We start from the raw sequence: 22,796 nt of genomic DNA on the forward strand, positions 1-22,796 counted from the left end.
CACCATTTAACACTCCAAAAGGAGTAACTAAAAGCAAACAAAAAGCAAACAAAGCCTGACCAGTTCCCATTTGGAGGTGACTGGGGCAGCGGTCCCTCACTCAGAATCATGTTCTTTTAAGGGAAATAATTCAGCGACTGTCTTGCCTTTCCTGTTTGGACACTGATACCCTCTTTGAAGAAGAAAAGTTATTTTCTTAGGAAACCATTCCAGACAAATGGGGTGAGTGGCAGAGTTAGAATATTCCCCTCTTGCAATCTCAAAGTAATTGACTTTGGCGAGTATCCTCAGTAGATGACATGATCAGATAAAGTCAATGGTCCCTAGACAGCTCGAAGAGACGTTTCTCCAAAGAAGACATAGTAGTGGCCTGCAGGTTCATCATGCTTCATCAGGGAAATTCAAGCCAAAAGCAGTGACACATCACCTCACAGCTGCTAGGATGGCCATCCTTGAAAATCCGGGAGATAAGTGTCGGCAAGCATGTGGGGAAATTGGAATCCTTTTGCACAGCTAGTAGGGATGTAAGTTGGTGCAGCCACTCTGGAAAATAGTGTGGAGGTTCCTTAAAAAATTAAAAATAGAATTACCATAGGGTCCAGTAATCCCACTCCTGGGTGTTCATCCAAAAGAATTGAAATCAAGAGCTTGAAGAGACATTTGCTCTCCTGTGTTACTGCAAAATTATTCACAATAGCCAAGATGTGCAAATGCCCCAGATGTTTATTAATGGATGAATAAGAAAATTTGGCGAATACGCGTAGTGGAATGCTGTTCGACTTTAAGAGAAGGGAGTCCTACCATTCGCAATGAAGTAGATGAACCCGGGGGATTTTCTACCAAGTGAAATACGCCCGGCCCAGAGGACAGGTACTGCATGGCTCTATTTCTGTGAAGATTCTGAAACAGTTGCACTCACAACGCAGGGAAGTGGACTGGTAGCTGGCAGCCAGGACAGGCCTTGGGGAGACAGACGTTGGTCAAAGGCACAGAATTTCAGGTATGCAGGACGAGTCTGGAGCTGTCGAACCCAGGTCCACAGTCAGCAGCACCACACCTGCACTTGCACGTTAACAGACCTCATGGGAAATGTTCTCACTTAGTTAACAAACAGGCTGATGGACGTTTTCCAAGGACGTCGTGTCGTCACACCCAGCCCTCCTGACCGACATTAGCATCATTCAGCGCGCACTACGTTAGACGGTATGGGCATTCCTAGAGATATTTTGGGACACATCTTGCTAATAATCACCATAAAGTATTCTTATGAAAAATCAGTAGAAACTGGAACTGAATTCAGTCTTTGTAGATAATTTCTGGCTTAGGGCACATACGCAGGGTGATGGAACCATTGGAAGACATTATACAGAGGGGAGCAGACAAGTCCTGAGTGGAACATTCTTCAGGACACTGACCCCTTGTCTTCAGCGAGTCTCTGGCATGGGGGAAAGGATTGCTCCAAACAGCCGTGCTGGAGAGACGTAGCAGCCCCATGCGGACCCTGCTGGAGGCCTGCATGCAGGGACACTTGTGGACGCCGGCAGTGTGCTCTGACTGGACTCTCCAGACTTCCTCTGTTTCATCTGGGTACAAAACAGCAGCTCAAACATGCACCCAATGTCTGTGTTTCTAGAAATCCTCACAAAGTACGGGGCATATCATCGTAGCAATTTGCTAAAAACGCTTCACAATCTTCAGTCACAAAAATTAAAAGGACAAAAGTAAAGAACAAACGTTTGGTAGGTGGACAAGCGGAGCGGAATCTCGACAATGTTGGGTTTGGGGTATGCATGTATGGGCGGGTTATGTAATTCCCATACTTTTGTATATATCTGACATTTTTCATAATAAAGCCAAGCACAGACTTTGGAAACAGAAGCAGACACGAGACCTGGGTTTTTCCATTGTGCGAGCCCTGCTGTGCCGGTGGAGGACCCTCAGGTTCGAGGGAGGCGGGCTCTGTGTCCCAAGCCCAGACCCGTGAGATTTCCTCTGCAGCGGTGTGCAGTGATGGCTGCTGTGGGTTGAGGTGGGCTCTGGAGCTGCGTTCTGGGACACTGGCTTGAATCTCACCTTCTAGACAGCTGCAGTCAGACTGTGGTGGCTCTGTCAGGGTGTTGCCAATGGCACAAGGATCCAAGTGGCGTTGTTGCCAGGTCCTCTGCCCCGACGTGTGATCACATTCTTGAAGAATGAAAAACAGGTCCCTCGAGGTGACTGGTTATGTAAGTGGTCTTAGGTCCAAGGATGCTGGCAGAGTTAGAACGCGGATGACAACTCATGCAGGACTCCGCTGGGTGGGCAGCCGGCGGTCCACACCATGCCGGGGACCCCCTGCGTGGCTCTGCCAGACCACGGTGAGGTCTCTCCGAACCTGAGGGTGAGCCCAGAGTCCCACCAGTAACGTCCATTGTTCACGTGCTGGTGGCTCCGTGTGCCAAAATCCAGGGCTTCCTGACGGAGTCTTGGCCTCTGCTGAAGTGGGCAGCAGTTCTGTCCTCGTGGGATTAAATAAGGCTGGGGGCTGAAGCTGGGACCCCTGGGCCTTCTGAGAAAACTGTAATTTGTGTGTGTGTGGGAACCAGAAAGGCAGTGATCTGAAGCAGCACGCACAGTTCTGGGAAACATTGCTTCTGGAAACACTTAAAAAAACACAAAAAACCAAAGTGAATGAGCATCTTCCCCTGCGGACAGCATCACCGCTGTCGGGAAGCTTCTGGAGTGTGCGTTAACTTGCGTTTGCAGTGCCTTTCCCTGCTTCTGTGCAGAAAATCCAGGCAGTGGGCGGCGAAGGACATGGTAAGAGTAACGTGAGACGAGAAAGTGGAAAGTGAAAGCAGCTTCATCTTGGAGGACACGGTTCAACAGAACGACAAAATGCTCTCACTGAACTGGTCAGAGCAGCACTTGGGCTGAAACACACGGCCCTTCTGCTTGTGACTTTAGTCGCAGAGTGACTGACTTCCTAAGGGTTATTGCAAGTTTTATTCATTTCACAGTATATTTTAGCTGGGGCTGGTTTCCCTTGGGTGGGGAGGACTAGCTTCATGAGTTTTGTTTTTTTTTTAAAGATTTTATTTGACAGAAAGAGAACACAAGCAGAAGGAGGGGCAGAGGCAGAGGGAGAAGCAGGTTTCCCGCTGAGCAGAGAGCCGGATCCCAGGACCCTGAGATCATGACCTGAGCCAAGGTAGAGGCTTCTCCGATGGATCCTGCCAGGCCCACCGGACTTAATGAAGCTAATTAAAACCTTGTGTTCTGCACAGGGACTGTATGGGCTGAGCTGTTATTCCTGTGTCCTCAGCATCAAACAGGTGCGTCTTGTGCATTGCCAGGAGACTGTGGCCACTGTTTGAAAGCGCAGCTGGTGGCAAGTATGTGTCTAATTAAGGATACTTCTGACATTTACAGCTGCCCACGGCTGCTTTTGTGTTGAAACCTGGCCACAACCAGAAAGATTAAGTGGATTCAGGAACCTTCCAGGCAAAAAGATGTTTCATTTAAAAGCGTTTTCATATGGAAAACAAAGGGCTGTCTCTTAAATGACCCTTATCTAGACACCTGTCATGTTATCACAGCATCATTTTATCTGCTTTGTGAGATCCAGGGCCACAGTAGGGCCGTGCTGATTCCCACTCAAAATTCGGTAAACACGTAAGGAACCTCAGGAAGGACTTCGCGGACGCTGCTCTGAGAAAAAAGCACATGGCCCTCCAGTGCCCGTGCTCTCAGAGCCCGCCCACACCTGTCGGCCTCCCTGCCCTGGCCTTCCTGGGGAGGGCGGGATAGGCGGCCCCTGTCTGCCTGTCCTCTCCGGCCGGCCCCCAGGTGCGTGGGCGCCGCTCTGTCCGGACCCTCTCCGTGCCTGCTGCTCTCCACCTCCATCTCCGGCCGTGTGAACCAGAGCCGTCACCGGCTTGTACTTGGCTGGCTGCTGTAACTGGAGTTGTGTCCCATGCTGGCGAACCACGAAGCTGGTTGCTGAAGCTTTAGCCCTGCCAGCCCGATTCCCTCCCCTCCCGGCCTCTTTCCCGCTGTGTCTCGTTTCCTGAAACCCGGCTTCAGGCCCTTGAGCTTCCCTACCCCTTGGCTTCTTCCTCACCGTTCCTGCTGGTCTCTCATCTCTGTCATAAGTTCATGACCCAGGTCACAGGTCACCTTGATGTTGCGCACTGGCGGTCACCTAACTCTGGAGCGTGCAGAACGGGCTTCTCGGGCATTGGCTTCTCCGAGCACGGCACCCCTTCCAGGGTGGTTTTCCCCGTGGAGACACCCCCGTGCTGAGATGTTTGCTCCTTGTGACTCTCTGCGGGTTGGGATCCGGAGAGATTCAGGTGTGTGTGACCAGTGGATGCCTCCAAGAGTCCCGTTTTGTACTGGCACACGGTTTACATAGAGGACATGAAGTTGTGGTCAGTTCGCTCGTTTGAGGAGTTCTGTGCAGGTGTGTGTGGACGCTGCGTTCCCGTGGGCTGCCGTGGAGGAGCGAGGCCTGGTGTGGGTTTCAGCTCCCTGGAAACGGCCAGCGGGCGCTTGCACGGGCCGCACCACTGGCCAGTACGGCATCAAGGCTTTGGCGCCCACACGTGTGCACTGATGGCAGTGATGGAAACACGCCGAGCAGAGCAGGGTTCCGGTGAGGCCGCCACGGTGCACCCGTGAGGGGCTTGGACTACGACTCGAGCAGCTGTGTGGCCTGGTGTCCTCGTGTGCAGAGCAGGGTGGGTGACGGCTGTGTCTTTGGAGGTGGGAGGATGGCACCAGGGCGTCTGTGCATGTGTCCGTGTGCAGGAGCCTGGGCTGTCCTTGTTGATGGTCACATGCGATGGGTGTGGGAGAGCTGTTGCCCTTGTGGGTCTCCGAACGGCGGGTGTGGGGAGAGTCCGGGGTCCAGAAAGCCTTCAGTGTATGTACTGGTCATTTATTCTCTGCATGTGCTGCTTTCCCACCGTGAATATGAAGGAATAGTCACTGAGGTGCCCCTAGAGGTCTTGCTTCTGCTACAATGTGGCATTTCTCTTTATTGCCAGTAGACTCCACAAAATACTTGTTTGCACTATTTGTTACTTAAAAATTCGAGTGGGGGGGGGGCGCCTGGGTTGCTCAGTGGGTTAAGCCTCTGCCCTCTGCTCAGGTCATGATCTCAGGGTCCTGGGATCAGGCCCCGCATCGGGCTCTCTGCTCATTGGAGAACCTGCTTCCCCCTCTCTCTCTGCCTGCCTCTCTGCCCACTTGTGATCTCTGTCTGTCAATAAATAAATAAAATCCTAAAAAAAAAAAAATTGGAGTGGATCTCTCATCTCTTACGTCAGTTCAGAATGGCACCCAGTATCAGACTTCTGTCCGTAAATTGGAGTGTCTGAAGGCATCTGTGTGTGTATTTACACACATACGTATCTTTTCACGTAGTAATACAACTAGAGAGGAGGGTACATTTTTACTTTTAGTTTTATCAGCATCCATACAAAACGTTCAAAATATTTGAATTGCTCAAATTCCAGACTAATTAGCCAGAAGCAAAGAGTAGAAGGTTTTGTCAAGTTTATGGGAAAGGACAGCAAAACCCCACTTTGGGATTGCAGGCAAGATTGGACTGTGGAGGCTTGAGGGGCGGCGGGTCCATGAATCCAGTGGGGACCTGACCAGGCGAGGAGGGGAAGGCACGCATTGTGGGGTCACTGGTCTGTCCGGGACCTGTGACGGCGATGTCACCCAGCCGTGGGGGTGCTGCCGCCGTGCGCCTTCCCGGACCGTTGGCGCTTTCAGCGTGGAATCCCGTGTGTTTGTCTTGCAGGTGTACATGTATGACGTGGGCTCGAGCACGTTTTCTCACAGACTGGCTGGACACACAGACACCGTCACTGGCGTGGCCTTCAGCCCGTCAGTCCCTCAGGTACGTCTGCTCGTCCACGCCGCATGAGGCTTTCCTCGCGTTTTCTGTATCTGCCGGCCTTTGTTTGGGTGAAATCCCGTCACGTGTAGGGTGACGTGCCCATCATCGCGTGCAGGGACACCGACACGTGCGTCGTCATTGGGCGCACTTGCTCGTGGCTGCAGAGGACATGGGCGTGTCCACGGGCACTAGTGTGAACTCGGTCGTTGGCGGCCCCAGAGCAGCTGAGGAAAGGGTGTAGAGAATTCGGGAGGAGGAGGAGGACCACAGAATTTAAAGACATTCGTGGAGTTAGGAGAAGGTTCGGGAAGAGGACAGCGTGAGCCGCGGGTCGGTCAACGGGACTGTGCCGTCCTGCAGTAAAGCCTGACTGTTCGCGCTGGGGTGCGGCGAATATTTGGGGACGTCGGTTCAGAGGACAGCGTTACCGTGCGAGTGGGTCACCTGGCGGCGTGTGCACGGGTCCCCGCGTGAAAGAAGTGGGACCGCCCTTCCCCCTCCCTTGCCCCCTGCCCCCCCATCCCCCACTCTGCCCACTGCTTCTGTCAGAGGCACCGTAGACACTCGGGCACACCTGGCTTTCAGTGACACTGGATGTCAGAGGCACGGATGCAACAGGCTGGCCACGTCACTGACCACAGAGTCCCTGTCTGTGCCACGGAAGTCCTCACGTGGCTCGGCCTGGCGTCAGCCATGACATAGCCGTGTGGTGGGGTCGTTCAGGTTCAAGTGTTCTCTGCACGTGTCAGGACACAAGGCCGTGCTGTGACGACCACGGGGGCCCGCTTTTCTGATTGGTCACACGTGTGGTCGTTCGCTGTCGGAGCGCTTGGATTGATGCTTGAATCCTCTCACTGCCCTGGCACCGGGCAGGTGCGCGAGGGTCCGGGAGGGAAGGGGCGCAGACTGTAGCCGGGGCGGGAGGTCAGTGGGGCCTGTGGCAGAGGGCGGGGTGCGGGGACCGCAGGCAGGGGTGAGGTCAGTGGGCCTGGAAATGCAATATTGGCGTCAAAATGTCTGCATAACGGGATGAGAACGGCTCTGAACGGCTGACCGTTTCCCCCACAGTTCGCGGAAGCATGGGAGGGGAGGGGAGCAGGCTGTCCCCTGAGCGCTGATTCCCGACGTGGGGGGAGGGGAGGTCGGGCCCAAGCTGGTTTTCTGGCTCTTCCTCTGGGGGAACTGGGTGGGCACATGGAACACGAATGAGCATTTTCAAACGTTAACGTGCGACACCGCAATTCACTTTATACAATTGCTGTTGAGTTTCCGGAATGGTGCTACAGCCCCCGCGCTCATTGTGTTTGCACATGCAAGTTCGTAACAAAAACCCTCGTTGTTCAAAAGTTTTGCATTTTGTCTGATCACAGCTCTCAGAAAGATCTGTGAATGCTTCTTCAACAGTGTCCTCGAGGTGTTTAAAAGTTTCTGTTTTTTAGTGTGTTTGTTTGATTTTAAGACACACATTATCCCTTCACTAACATTTCCAAAACTAAAGCAAAACTCAGACTCCTGCTTCCTCTCAAGTGCGTGTCCTTCTGTTTACAAACTTGCTGGTACCCACCGACCGAAGTACCCGACTCGGCTTCTGTTCTATCAAATCGATTAAATGGTGCATCAAAACCACAATTTGATATTTGTATTTGTCAAATAAGACTCCTCTGAGTTCTAATCACATCAACATTCAACTGTTAACCCATTAACGTGTTAGCATTTCAAGCGCACGTGCAGGCGCAGACATGCCCGCGTGTGGTCGGAAGGCGGGGGTTCGAGTCTGCAGGCCGGGGAGCCCCCGTTAGCGGGGAGGGCGGGTCTGTGTGTCTGGGCGAGGGTGCCTCCTCCGTGTCCAGTCGGGCAGGATGCTGGACTCGTGCGGCGTGCTGCGTTCCTGGTGGGCACCTGTAATCATCCTCGCTCCTCACAAGAGGAGAGGAAAGAAGCACCCCCCGGGCATGTGACGGGGACACCACATGGCTGGGTTGGTGGCATGGGTGCGGTGGAGCCTGACAGCCCTAACCCCGCGGACCACAGCAGCTCACGTGGCTGCCTTCCTCCACTCCCTGCCTCACCTTCCTGCATTTCTCCGTGGCTTGAAAGCTGGGTGACTGCCCTCGACTGGAATCGTGCTTGTGCTGGTCAGCCCTTTATTAACCTTTCAGCTTTTTCTCCTGGTGTGTGGTCAGTCCCCGCCCTCCACGGTGGCCCTAGGGCTGGCTCATACTGGGGACGGTGCTGGACCTGCAGGTCCAGGGAGGAAGCCCAGAGGTGCCCCCACAGCCTAGGGCTGGGTGCCGGGACCCCCGCGTCACGAGCTCGCTAGGGCAGGGATCACGAAAGCCCTGCAGAGTCTGCTCTGGCGTGTCTGTGTCGCATCTGGGAACTTCATTTAAGGGCCTTGTCCCAAGTGGCCGGACAGTACAGAGGAGGGTGCTGACCTTATGCCAGGGACTCAGCATGACTCGTGGAAAGGCAGGAGATGGATTGCTTGGCTAGATTTTTGTTAAATACATTTAATTATGAGAAATATTATTCTCTCAAAATCAAAGTTTGGTTCTCTCAGAATACTGCTAGATATGGTTCAGGAAGTTGTGTCTTTCACCAGTGCTGTTGCTCAGTCATCAAAATAAGACTTGTGAGTCTTGTGGAAGAAGATTGCACTCGTACTGATGAGATTATTCTCACAAGGCGTGTGGCTAAGAGAGGACTTCGAAAATGAGCAGGAACCCTGGCAGCCCACAGGGAGCGTGGGCTCAGGCCCCAGAGACCGTGGCAGCATCTCACATCCTGCTGGGAAGGGCAGCCGAGTCCCCACGGCCCATGCTTGTCTCAAAGGCTGGGCCGTCAGCTTGCGGTCACTGTGCACACAGAGGCCACTTGGTGTACTTGTCCTAAGACACATCCATTCAGATATCGCGCTGTTTAGGGTGGGAACGTGCACCCATCCCCAGTGATGTCCCTGGCTTGGGACTGTGGCCGAGAGGTATGAGGAATCCAAACTCGGTGCTACAGAAGAGAGAGGACAGGTGTGTGAGCTGATGGGTTCTGGTTGGAAGGGACGGGGCCACCAGTGACATGGGAAGTTCAGGAAGAAATATAGGGAAACTTCGGTTTAGCCGTGGCAGAAAGCTGCTCCGTGTGCAGACAAGTAGGTGCGACTTGTTGGAGTGGGTGACCGGAAGTCACAGACATGTGACCGGAAGTCACAGATGTGCTTGTCATCATGTTACAGAACTTACTGTGTCAGTACTGTAATCATCAACTTCACCTTGTGTCCAGTATGAAATTATAAGAGCACTGATGTAAGATAATATGAAAGCACTTTTTCTGGTCTGTAAGTCATATATTTACCTATTTAATTATTGTGTTATGTTAGTCACCATAAAATACATCATTACTTTTTGATGCAGTGATTCAAGATTCATTGTTTATGCAGTACCCCCAGTGCTCCATGCAGTCCGTGCCCTCCTTAGTACCCACCACCAGGCTCACCCAACCCCCACTCCTCTCCCCTCCAAAACCCTCAGATTGTTTTTCAGAGTCCACAGTCTCTCATGGTTCGTCTCCCCGTCCCATTTACCCCAACTCACTTCTCTCCATCTCCCCATGTCCTCTGTGTTATTCCTTATGCTCCACAGTAAGTGAAACCATATGATAATTGACTCTCTCTGCTTGACTTATTTCACTCAGCAAAATCTCTTCCAGTCCCATCCATATTGATACAAAAGTTGGGTATTGGTCCTTTCTGATGGAGACATAATACTCCATAGTGTATATGGACCACATCTTCCTTATCCATTCGTCCGTTGAAGGGCATCTTGGCTCTTTCCACAGTTTGGCGACTGTGTCCATTGCTGCCATGAACATTGGGGTGCAGATGGCCTTTCTTTTCATTACATCTGTATCTTTGGGGAAACAAAAGCAAAAATGAACTTTTGGGACTTCATCAAGATCAAAAGCTTCTGCTCAAGTGCCCATCAACATAATGCAGATAGATGGTTACATACTTAAAATGTTATATATAACCTCAAATCAAACTTATAACAGATAAACAAAAAATAAAAAGAAAAAATCAAGCATAATACTAAAGAAGGTAATCAATCACAAGCAAAAAGAGCAAAAGAAGAAAGGAAGAGAAAAGTGATACAAAAACAATGAGGAAACAATTAACAATAAGGCAATATCCGTGTACAAACCTGTGTATCTCGCGTATCTCCTTTGTGCTTTTAACTTGGATTAAAAAATGAAAATTTTTGTATTTTCATATGACTCAGTATGATCAGTGATCACAGTTGAACCTCTGTTTGTGTATCAGTCCAAACAGCTGAGCCTCCCAGTGATGAGATTAATGATAGCAAATATTTACAGTGTGTGTTTCAGAAAGTCAAACAAATAGGAATCGGTTTATTTTGTGGGAACAGGGACATCTTCTGAGAGTTCCAACTGCCACAGAGAGGAGGTTCTTTCAAGACCTAGCCTTTGTACTCAAAGTATCACTCAGTTCATAAAAATAAAAGGAAAATGGAAAATAATAGCATAGTAATGCCCACTTGGAAAAAAGAAAGCATATATATCATCATATATATCATATGATGATATATATGCTTTCTTTTTTATTATATATATATATAATATATATCATAAGTTAGGGGAAAAAGTTCAAAGCTCTGGACCTAACTTTGAGGGAGTCCTGATTTCCCTATGACTTCTGACTTTGTGACTGAGCTTGCCCCATATGGTCCAAAATTTCTTCTCTGCTTCCTTCATTATAGCTGATGGCTTAGCAAATGTAAGAATAGAGCATATTCATATGAACAGAATTAATGTTAAAGTTAACGGTGAGAAAAAGAGCAAAAAAATTAGAAATTACAGCATAAGAAATTTTATCTTCAAGTAATCATATAGGGATATCATGTAAGTTTATCTTTTTTGCTTTTGCATTAATAATTTATTAGATGTCACTTTTTATTTGATATTACAGTTTTGAGACCAAATAAACTTTTTTTTTTTTTTTTGGCAAAAAACAAAACAAAACAAAAACTTCTGCACAGCAAAGGAAACAGCCAGCAAAACAAAGAGGCAACCCACAGAATCAGAGAAGATATTTGCAAATGACACTACAGACAAAGGGCTGATATCCAAGATCTATAAAGAACTCCTCAAACTCAGCACTCAAAAAACAGATAATGTCAAAAAATGGGCAGAAGACATGAACAGGCACTTCTCCAAAGAAGACATATGAGTGGCTAACAAACACATGAAAAAATGTTCATCATCACTAGCCATCAGAGAGATTCAAATCAAAACCACATTGAGATACCACCTTACACCAGTCAGAATGGCCAAAATCGACAAGACCATAAACAGCAAGTGTTAGAGAGGATGTGGACAAAGGGGAACCCTCTTCCGCTGTTGGTGGGAATGCAAGTTGGTGCAGCCACTTTGGAAAACAGTGTGGAGAGCCTCAAAAAAATAAAAATAGATCTACCCTATGGCCCGAAAACTGCAGCATTTGAATTTTTAAGAGAAGTTGAGATTCAGCATATTTTAGGTTTACTTTCTTAGATTTTTGAAAAGTGGGAGCATTTTGCTTTTTAAGTTTTTTTAATTTAAAGTATTATATATTCATATATATTATATATATCTTGAATATATTTGAAATGAATCTTGACAATTTTATTTTTTAATTTAATCTTATTTTTTCAGTGTTCCAAGATTTATTGTTTATGCACCACACCCAGTGCTCCATGCTGTATGTGCCCTCCCTAATACCCACCACCAGGCCCTCCCATCCCCCACCCCACTCCACTCCAAAACCCTCATAAACTTCATTCATTGCCTGAAGATTTTTAATCTGTTCATCATGAGTAACTTTAACACAAAAGGAAGGCACTTTGCTTGTGAATATTAACATTACTCGATTTCTAAATATAAATAAGATATTAAATTGAATGAGCTTAAGGAAACTAGATCTTCATATTAGAGTCTTTAATAAACTGAATTGTAATTTTGAAGAGTCAGAATGAACCACCAATCTCTAGCATTGCTGTGGAGATGAGAGTGAAAAGGCAATACGCTGAGTCCTTCCTTCCCATGGTCCCTCTGGAGAGTCTGCAGTTGCGGGGGCACGAGGACGTGGTCCAGGTAAGGCGGGGGTCTGGGCGCCGCGTGGGGTCAAGCCCGCCCTGTGGGGGCTGCCCGCGGTGCGTACGTGGAGCTGAGACCGCGGTAGCTGGCGGAGCTCTTCTGCCACCACAGCTGGCACAAAAGCCCAACAACAGTCCCGCGTGGCCTTAACTGTAGCTCAGTCTTTGAGAAAGTGGCGTGCACGGTGGCTTCTGGGAGTTCGTGGCCTGCACTCGGTTCAGGACTTGAAGGTCACGAAAGCGGCACTGAAGACATCTACCATTGAAACGGGACACATCTCCCCCATTTCTGGGGTGATGTCATTCTGCGTTTGGTCACAGACATCGCTGCCTTTTACGAGGAAGCCTCCTTAGCCTTGCAAGGCAGAGTGGTGGGGTTGGCGCTTGAGGTTGTGACCCCGGCGGTGTGTGGCCTGCTCCCGCTCTCAGCTGTGTCGGCAGAAGGACGGCCATCTGGCAGAGCTGTTTGTCCTCTGGACGGGAGGTGTGTGCGGTTCCACACCGCGCTCACTCAGGGCGAAGCCCTGACCCCTAAGCCCATTGCTGTGTGAGGCGAACCTGCAGAGTCCCGTCCGTAAGTCACGGTGGGTGCACGCGCTCGTCTTGGCGAGTGGCAGGTCCGAGTGGTCATCCTCGGAACAGTTCTGGATTTTCTTCTTGTGTAGCCTGTCGAAGGCCGGGAGCGCAGGGAGGATCTGCTCGGGCCACGAGCATGGACATTGCAGGCGCCTCCTCTGGGGAGGCAGGAGGTCATGGTGGAGCACGGACACCTGCTGGGGCCCCCCAGCCAGAGGAGACGCCTGTGCTGCCCTGGTGGTCGGTCCTGCCCAGACAGAGCTGGGTGTTCTCCAGCGGTCTCCCAATGACGCTGAGTGTTGTAGCATGATCAGGGTCTTACTGTGGATATTACAGAACCTTTCTCCCATTTGTCACGATGGAAAGGGTCCCTCTCCGTGCGCAGTCAGTCTCGGACAGAACCAGGCTCTTGAAGAAAGATCAGTAATAGAGGTAACCATGGAGCTGATGCTGTCAGCAAATGTGAAAATGGTGCTAGGTCTGCAAAACTCGCTTCTTTTTTTGTTTTTTTAAAGATTTTATGTATGTATTTGACAGAGAGAAATCACAAGTAGATGGAGAAGCAGGCAGAGAGAGAGAGGGAAGCAGGCTTCCTGCCGAGCAGAGAGCCCGATGTGGGACTCGATCCCAGGACCCTGAGATCATGACCTGAGCCGAAAGCAGCGGCTTAACCCACTGAGCCACCCAGGCACCCCCAAAACTCGCTTCTTAATGCTGAGGTCCTTGGTGATGGCCTCGTTACAGGAAGCAGATGGCTTCTCTGCGTGTGTCCCCAGAATGTTCTAGTGGTTCTGCAGTTCGGGAATACATACCATGGAGGGAAATTGTTTCTTCACCATTTAAAGTCAGGAAGGAAATAAATACGTATTTTAGACTTTTAATATCCAGTGAGGTGTTTTTAGTAGATGAAAGTTCATGACCGACCCCCTTACAATGAACAGAAGTAGACCAGGATCCCCAGTGTTCTGTCTGACTTAGAGTATCAGTTCACGCTGGTGTTTCTAATTTAGGACATCACGTGGAACTTAATATTAAAGGTCCGTCTCCTTGATGACTGATGGAGAGCAAAGTTTCATCTTAGTATAAAATTTTACCAAAAAAAAAAAAAAATAGACCTTTCCTTTAGGCATCGGCCTTCACATCCCGGCAGAAAGAGAGCAGTGTCAGCGCTGCGCTCGTGGGAGGGGCGCCGGCACCTCTGCTGGCTGCTGACTCCTGCGGCTGGGGACACCGGCTCTCCAGCCGCCGGAGCAGTAAGCGGGGGTCGGGGGGCAGACAGAGCTGGCTTTCTCTTTTCCAAGCAGAGCACCTCTCTGGGATTGTTGCCTTACGAGTGCTTTGTGGAGAATGGCCTTTCCTCTTATTTTTTTGAATGTGGAACTCAAATAGATCGTTCATTCACACGCCCGTGACTGTTGCAGAAAACACTCCCGCAGCTCACGAAAGGTGCGGGCTTCGGGTGAGCAGGAGGAGAGCACGCGGGTTGCGGCTGTCGCAGGGCCAGACTGCAGTGCCGTCGGCGGCTCTTCCACGTGTGGGAGTCCTTGGGGGCCCTCCCGCCTCCCCAGCCTCCCCTCTGCGTCTTGGGCTGTGAGGCACGGCGCGGACTGTGGCAGGAGCAGGGCTGGAGAACCAGGCTGGCGAGCAGGCGGCAGCCGTGGTGCTCCTCAGACCGGGGGGCTGTGGGCGCTCTGGCCACGCGCAGGAAACCAGGCTCCAGCCGTGTGCGCCGTGCTGACACACAGACCGGAGGGCAGGAGGCACGCCGGCTGCCCTCTGCCTTCTCGTCCACGTGTCTGGTCCTCGTGGCGCCCACCACGACTGCCCGGGACAGGAAGAGCTAGTCACCTGTCCAGCACTGGGTGCCGTGTGGACAGGAGTGGACGCAGGGGCCCTGGGCTGCGGAGGCCTCGTGGTCTTTGCAGTGAGCTGCGAAGTCGTGTCTCGCACGTGGCTCTTCTGAAGTTCTCCGGCAAGCGGGTTCTCTCTCAACACCGCCCCCCGCACGCCCCAGCCCCCGCCCTGCCCTGCCCCCATTCCCACTTTGGCCTGGGTGACTCCTTCACATGTGGACTCCGGGATCACTAAATTAGGCCAAACAGTGAGCCTTATCTTCATGGTTTGGACTTTCAATTTTAAAATAAGAAAATAATGTACTTTAATTATACTCAGTCCTTAAAAACCATATTGAAAGGAAAAAGGGGTTTGTTTCCCTGCTTGGTTCAGCAGTCTGTCTCCCTTTGCTCTGTCGTGAAGGAGTAGGTCTGTGCTCGCCCCTTCCACTCTTAAATATGATGGTTTGTTTTTAAATCATACTTGACGTTTTCGGTGGAAAATCAGTTCGGTCGGCTGGAGATGTGTCCGCGTCCGCAGAGGCTGGTTGTGTGGGAGAAGCCCACGGGCCCCCTCGGTGCAGAGAGGCTGACTGGACCTCCCCCTCCCCCAGCACCTGCCACTCCGCAGGCTCTGTTCCGGTTTCTGTTTTGAGTCCGTGACCGTCCCCGCGCTGCCCTCTCCGGAATGGACGGAGCCATGGCCACTCTGGTAGTTGCTGTGGACCGCGCGGTGAGCGCAGGTTTTCCACAGGAAACTTCACTGTCATCTCTCCGCGCGCAGCCTTTCCTGCCCTCTGCCCGCCCTTCCGCAGACAGCCCTGCCCCGTGCACCCTCCCCACGCATGTCCCCAGTCCACACGCGCCTGCCACGCGCAGGGCCGTCTCCACCCACGCAGTGCTCAGCGCCACCACCTGCGGTCCGGCCCATCCCACACCGCCTGTGTCTTCTCTGCTGCCTCCCTGCCCTCCCTTGCCCCTAGCAGATGGGACGGATGCTTCCTTCTGGGGCCCTCGTCTCTAAGCCTGCCCTGCCAGGGCCCCCCCAACCCCTGTCACCGGCCCTCGCCGGCCCACAGGCCCTGGTGGAGGCAGGCCACCGTCTGTGCCTGCACGGGGCAGGGTGCTGTGTGCTCCCTCCAGAGCCCGCCGTGCATGCGTCCCCCTGTTTGGATGCGCGCATTTAGTTCAAGACACTTTCTAGTCTCCTTTGATTTCCACACTGATCTGTGGGTTATCCAAACACGTGCTGTTCTGTCCCCAAGTGTGTGGGGACTTTCCTGAGATCTGTCCTTTAATGACATGTGGAGACCAGGCATGGCGTGGCCTGAAGCCACCGAACCAGGGTTCACGGCCCAAGTGTGCTGGGGGGTGGGTGGGGCTGCGACATCTGTGTAGGCAGGTGGCCGTCGCTCGTTGTGTCTTTATCAGCCGGCAAGAGCGCTCTCGCAGTCCGTCCGTCCAGAACTGTGGGTTCCCTCCTTCCCGTAATGTTTGCTGCGAGCGTTTGGAAGCTTGCTGGTTAGGGCAGGACGGCTCTGCTCTCTGGCTTTCTTCTCTTGTGAAGTGTGCTTTGATCTGAAGGGAGCCACTGCAGCTCTCTCTTGATTAGTGTAAGGATGGTGTTTTCTGTTCTGTTTCCTTTTAACCCACTTGGGTCATTTATTTTCAGTGCATTTCTCATAGATATTAAGTTTTGTTTCGTTCTCTTAACCAATTTGACTGTCTCTGCCTTTCACTTGGTGTGTTCTGTGGTTCCATTTGATGAGATTATTAATTTTTTGAAAGATTTTATTTATTTATTTGAGTAAGGGTGAGAGAGAGAGGGAGCACGAGCACGGGAAGGGGCCACTCAGAGTCCGATGTGGGGCTCCATCTCCGGATCCTGGGATCACGACCTGCACCGAAGGCAGACGCTTCACGGATGGAGCCCCAGATGCCCTCACTGGACGAGATTGTTGATAAGATCACGTTTAAGCCTCTGTCTTGTCTGTTGTGGATTGGCCCCGTCTGATACTCCTCTCCATCTCCTGCCCCCTCCTGTGCAAGTAGATACATTGTGTTTGGTTTTTCCACGTCTTCACTTTTCCTGGCTTTTGTATGCAAGTCCCTATTCTGTTAACTTGCGGGGCTGCACAGGGGCCCGGAGCGCGGTCACCGCACACGTGAAACTGGGCGTTCATGGTGGCGAGTCACACGTCCTCGCAGTGCATGTCCCTTGTCTGTCCAGAACTTGGCTCGTTTTGACGCAGTCGGTAGTTACCTCCTGCAGAGACCTTATAACGCCAAAGCCTGTGTGTTCGCCACGTCATCCCACGTTACACTGCTGGAGCCTTGGTTTTCTTCTCTCTAAAATTCAGTAGTTGAACTTGGTGGTTCTGTGGTTTTGCAGTCGCTTTCTTCTACACAGACAGGCCTGGGACAGCACAGGCCTCCGAGTGTGCACGCGAGCGTCGTGGCTTCTGTGTCTGTGTGTACAGGGTCTTCATTTTGTGTCACACGACGTGTGTGTACACGAGACGCGCGTGCAGCTGCGAGGCTGCCTTGGTGATCCCGTGTGCGCTGGACGGGTGGCTGAGGGCTGCAGGGCGACCTCTGGAATCAAACCCAGAAGGCGTGGACTCAGCGCTCATTTGGCCTCTGATGCCGTGTGCGCTGCTTCCCGCACGTGGGCCGCGGCGGAGGGCTCTTTACAACGTCCTTTCTTGGCGACGCAGCCACGACTTTTACCTGGAGCCAAAAAAAAAAAAAAAAGGGTTTGCGTTCATCGTAAGCATTTACTTGTACTTTAATCACATTCTTCTTAGGAAGTGGGAACTGAGTTATCTTCACAGTGCAGAAGGGGAAACTGAGGCATGAAGACGCTGACAAGCCGACATTCTTGAGCGGATGCTGTGCTGTGTGGTCTGTACTCTGTGGAGCTAACGTCAGCCCAGCGTGCCCCGCACAACACACCCATGACGCTGTGTGTGGACACAGACGGAGGTCAGGGTGCCCCCCGGGAGGGGCCCGGGAGACGCGAGGGGCTGGAGCTGCGGCCGCGGACGTGGGAGCAGAGGCCACACTCTCCTGCCTGGGGAGGCTTGGGCACGAGCAACGTTTTCCGTCCTGGATTCGCACACCAGAACTGAGTTCTACCACAAGACTTTGTTCCGTGGCGGGCAGGGTGTTCTGTTTTTTTCGATACGGCGATAGCTCTCTTTTCTTTAGCCGCGAGCTTTCAACTGCGCTTTCACATACGAGGTTCCAGTTCTGAAGCCATTCCTTCCCGATGTTTCCCGCCCACCTCATCAGGCCACATCACGGAAGCTCATTTCATTCCCAAGAACCTAGGAGTCCCACGTACCTTCCTTTAGGAAACCATTCTGTGGAATCTACGAGAGTCAACAGCAAAGCCGAAAATTTAAATTTAACACAGACTTGAAGATAAAGCCGGCTTTTGTCATATTACTTGTTTTAGTGTTCAAGTAATTTTCTATAAGAGCCAAATGCTGTACCAGAACTCGACCTTCCACCGTAACGCAGGCATAGCCTGTGCAGGCGATGCTTAAGATGAAACCCAGGTAAGGCATTGGTTCCATTCGGGCTGCCGATAGCAGGGGAAGGAGGCTGAGCTACGAAGACCTCTGGGTCTGTCAGGGCCCCCCCAGCACGTGGAGAGTGCCTCGCCGTCTGTGCGCCACGTGGAGGATGGCCAGAGTGCACTGTCGGTGCAGGATTTACTCCAGGATTCAGAGGCGAGTGACCTCCGTCTGGCCAGCGAGGCTCGCGCACTTGCACGAATACGATGTTGGGGAAGGCGTGCTCCAAGGTCTGCTGGAGTGTTTCTGGAAATACCAGGGTGTTTGGGCCCTGTCCTGGATGTTCCATTTTCACAGATGCATGGAAGAGGCTGGAATGTGAACGTTCACAAGGTCGTCAGATTTCGGTGCAGCTGGGCCTCGGGTCATGCCTGAAGAGTCTGCTCTGGGTTACCTGGGAGCTGGTGTACTGGGTGTCTGCGGCTGAGCTAGCCTCCTGACTGAGACCCTCTGCACGCAGACACTCGTAGCCCGGGTTGCAGCCACTGGCTTCCAGCCACTTCCCCCAGAAGACCCATGTCTGACGTGCAGTGGCAACGCCTCCGCCGGACCCGGCCAGACTCCTTCTTAGGTTGCACCTGTCTGTCTCCGACCCGGCTAGGGGGACGGACAGCACCCCCTCCTGATTCAGATAGCTCAGGATCACTAATTAACGTGCCTGAAACACAGCAGGACGTTAGAGAGGAAGGTGGATGGCGCCCAGAAGGCATCACTTGTGTCGGAGACGGGAAGTCGAGAGGAAGGTTGAATCCAGAGCCTTCTGATGAAATATGGGTCACACTTGCTTGTTTGAAGCCAGAACATCTCAGATCACAAAGGGCTATGATGACATGATCTCACTACTTTCTTACAGAAGCTAAAGTGTCTCACAGACAGGAGGCCCCCAGAGCAGCGACGGGGATGTCTGTGCTGTTCCTGCCCACGGGGGATGTCCAGTTCATGCCCACGGTACTGTCCAGCGCAGAGAGCAGCAAGGAAACCATCTAAGGTCTACTTCTGACCCTCATCCTGACCATCATTTCTGAAGGGTTCGAGCAAGATATTTTTCTATACTTGGATACACTTTTTAAGGTTTTATTTATTTATTTGACACAGAGAGAGACAGCGAGAGAGGGAACACAAACAGGGGGGTGGGAGAGAGAAGCAGACCCCCCGCCGAGCAGGGAGCCCAGTGCAGCGACCCAGGACCCCGGGATCATGACTTGAGCCAAGGCAGATGCTGATTTATGGAGCCCCTCAAGCCCTCCAATACTTTGATACTTTTAATCAAAACTGAAGTATTTTTTGAATAAGAATTAAAATGGTTGGGTGCCTGGGTGGCTCAGTGGGTTAAGCCGCTGCCTTCGGCTCAGGTCATGATCTCAGGGTCCTGGGATCGAGTCCCACATCAGGCTCTCTGCTCAGCAGGGAGCCTGCTTCCCTCTCTCTCTCTCTGCCTGCCTCTCTGCCTGCTTGTGATCTCTGTCTGTCAAATGAATAAATAAAATCTTTAAAAACAATTAAAATGGCAAGATTGAAGGTGGAGGCAGCCGGTGTGGACCGTGCTGGCACAATTGCGCTGATAGTGTGCTCAGAGTCACGTCGGAGGCTGGCTCTGCCCCTCTCGTAGGTAGGCAGTGGTCACAGTCACTGTGACCCGGCACACATGTCCCTGGGATCCACGCCGCTGCAGACACAGGACATCCCCTTCACTGGCCCCGTCCATGGCCCAGAGCAGAGTGTCCCAGCATCTGCCCCGTAGCCTGGTCTGTCTTTTCTAGCGCACCAGGCAGGGGGACCCTTTCTGTGCTGCTGGTTGTCCTGGTGGTCCCTCCTGTAGGTGATGGAGAGCTTTTCCGTTGGGTCAGCCAAGGAGGTCCTAGTGTTTCCAGTTTGGGCGTTCAGGACTAAAGCTGCTTCTGGTGCAGGCATCTGTGTGGAGACGTGTTCCCTTTTCTCCTGAGCAAGCAGATGGGGGCACGGCTGCGGGGCAGGTGCAGGCTCAGAACCTTCTAGAGCAGGTGCCATTCACACCCCCCAGCACCCCTGCATTTCCCTAACAATGCCTGATCTCGGACACTATGTCCTGTGATTATAGGCCTGTTTTTAACTGTTCATTATTACTGCTGAGTAGTAGAACTTTTTACTTTTTATTATTTTTAAAGGTTTACTTGTTTGCGAGAGAGCGCGTATGTGTCCGTGAGGTGGGGAGGGGCCGAGGCAGAGGGCACCGCAAGCAGACCCCCGCCGAGCACGGAGCCCCATGCGGGTCTGGATCCCACCATCCTGAGATCCTGACCGGAGCCGAAACGAAGAGTCAGGTGCCGCCCGGAGCCAGCCCCCCCCCCGCCCCGTTGAGGACGTGCGTTCCGGATACTCTCATAGGTGTATGTGTTGCCTGTGTTCCCTGACCTGTGGTTTGTCTATGTGTGTTGTCATGTCTCTTAAAGAACCGAAGTGTGGGATTCTTATGAAGAGCAGATTTCACTTTCCGGCCTGTCTGGAAACTCTTGCCGTGCTGAAGCCTGCGGGGACATTCGCTCGTTGTTCGTGCTCATACTCAGCGGCTCATTCAGTGCTGTCAGCCTCCTGCTGTTCCCCAGTGGCGCGCTGACCTGTGCGCAATGCGGGGCGAGCTGTGCAGGTCCTCCTGGCGGCGGGTTTCCCGATCACGACAGCGTGTCCCGTAAACACACATTCTCTTCCGTGGCCGTGGCCGTGACGTTCCTTCTCTCCAGCTGACTCTGTCGTGAACGCTCGGTGTGAGGTGTGTGGCGCGCAGACTGTGTGCACCAGGAAGGCTTCTGCCCCATGGCGGGCTCTCGGCTGTTACGGTTTTGAGGCACCACAGGTTACGTGTGGCATTCTGGCACGCAGGGCGTGGCGTCCCTAAGCCCCACGTTGTTCGAGGATCAAGTGCAAGTGAAAACACAGCGTCCCAGCGTCTGTTCTCACTCCCCGGGCATGGCCAGCTGTGTCCTCGGGTCAGGTCCTGACAGCTGTGGCTGACGAGGGCTCCTGCTCGTCCTGTCACAGAACCTGGACTGGTTCTTCCAGTCCTGACAGAAGAGACAAGCCGCCCTGGGAGACCTTGGAGGATGGAGGTTTATGTAACGCTGGCCGGCTCGGAGGAGAGTCGTCTCCTAAGGTCTGAGCCCTGAGCACAGACAAAGGAGGGAGTTTATACGCTTTTACTCCATGTCTGTGCCACTTCTTGGTGGCCGCGGCTGGGAGGCAGGAGGGACAACCTAGAACGGCCCTGGCACCGGGACTGGGGTCTCCCTGCTGGACTGGCCGGCCGCCTTAGAAGGCTGGTCTCCCTTCTCATCTCCTTTCAGTCCCCTCCAGACACCGAGTTTAAGGGCGTCGTCTTCATTTCCTCGGGGTGAAAGGAAGGAAGGACCGATGGCTTCTGGTCTCAGCGGTCTGTGCAGTCATTACCTGGTCAGGGTGTTCCGAGTACGAGGACCACATGCTGCTGTGAGGAGGGGCCAGACCGGGGCGGGGGGGGGCTCCCACCCAGTTGTCTGCCGGAGCGCTTCCCACCGCGACCGACTCCCTCCTGCCGCTGGGTTAGGGCTCCTCGGACACCCCTGGCCCGTCAGTACAGAGATTAGGTTCCCACTGCGCGGCTGTGAGCCGGTTTTGGAGCAGGAAGCCGGCGGATCGGACTGGCGCTGTCAGGCCAGGCCAGGCTCAGGGAGGGCGGAATGTCCACTGTGTGCTGTCGCGGTAGCCCCGCACCGGACCAGGGACATCCTGACGTCGGCAGCACCCGACACAGCCTCAGGCTCACGAGAAGGGGAATGGCCGTGGGGGAGCGTCAGGGGCGACCAGGAGGTCTTGCATGTAAGTGGGACGTCGCTCCCAGGGAGGCCAGAGACCAGGGGAGAGACTGACGAGCGTGCAGGGTTGTCGTGGGGGGGGGGGGTGTCCACCCCCCGCTGGGTCGGGCAAGCTGAAGGCCGTGAGGAGGACCAGCGCACTGCGTCGCGGAAGGCCAGGACCGCCCGTGGTTGGGAAGACCGTGCTGCAGTGCGCCTGGGAGCAGACAGCCGGCGGCCGGCCGGGAGAGAGCGTCATCGTGACGGCCCGGCAGCAGGTAAAACCTGCAGACAGTAAGGGCAGTAGAGCACCATAGGGTCACCCGATAAACAGTAATAATGGCAAGTCTCCGGGGAAAAGTCCAGTCAGAGGTGCAGCAGTGTAGAGTCCGACCCCCAGGAGGAGGGGTGCCGTGCCGGTGGGAACGAGGCACCGCAGCGCACAGGTGTCCGTCCATCGTGGGTCTCACTGAAGGCGAAGCAGAGCGGATCTGTGGGGTTTGGCTGGACTTTTACTGGTGTGGCTCCTCGTCCGGGTGATGGGCTGCTGTGTTTGCTTTAGAGTGGTGGCCCCGCGGGGGACACCGGAGACCTTCAGGGCAGTGGGGGTGGTTAGAAGAGTCCACTGTGGTGTGCGGGGGTCCCTTTTCCAGTCTTTGACCTGGACTGAGTCTCAGCTGGGAGGGGTGCACCTGGGGCCCTGAGGAGTCGGGGCTCTTGGTGGTCACCTTTGTCATTCATTCAGGATGGCCCCAGGGCCTGAAGTTGTCTTTTTATTTTTTTATCCCCAGCCTGACATACGTTTCCAGGAAGGCTCTCCAGGCACGGGGAGGCCGTCCGCACACTAATCTGAAAGGGGAGAAACCTAGTATCCTAGGGGTGCGGCGGGCACGCAGGGCGGCGGATCTGGCCGTGGGAGGTCAGTCCCCCGAGCAGACTTTGCCAGGGTCCCCTTGAGGGTGCGGATC

At 53.0% G+C, this 22,796-nt stretch overlaps 1 protein-coding gene across 9 annotated transcripts in view; it reads left to right on the plus strand.

The window, feature by feature from the left end:
• WDR27 (WD repeat domain 27) overlaps window positions 1-22,796 on the plus strand; it is a 215,645-nt gene that overhangs the window by 66,056 nt on the left and 126,793 nt on the right. For 7 of the 9 annotated variants that reach the window (XR_014311702.1, XR_014311703.1, XR_014311704.1 and 4 more), the window contains exon 25: window positions 5,795-5,893. Coding sequence is in view for 5 of the 9 variants with exons in the window: in XM_082730417.1 (XP_082586543.1) it covers window positions 5,795-5,893 (99 nt within the window). In the remaining 4 variants the exon portion in view is untranslated. Of the gene's footprint in view, window positions 1-5,794; window positions 5,894-20,169; window positions 20,390-21,040; window positions 21,153-21,342; window positions 22,142-22,796 lie in introns of those variants that run through there. The other 2 variants (XM_082730412.1, XM_082730414.1) reach the window with 2 other exon arrangements.

This window comes from Mustela nivalis (assembly GCF_964662115.1).
Source record: "Mustela nivalis genome assembly, chromosome: 5".
Lineage (NCBI taxonomy): Eukaryota > Metazoa > Chordata > Mammalia > Carnivora > Mustelidae > Mustela > Mustela nivalis.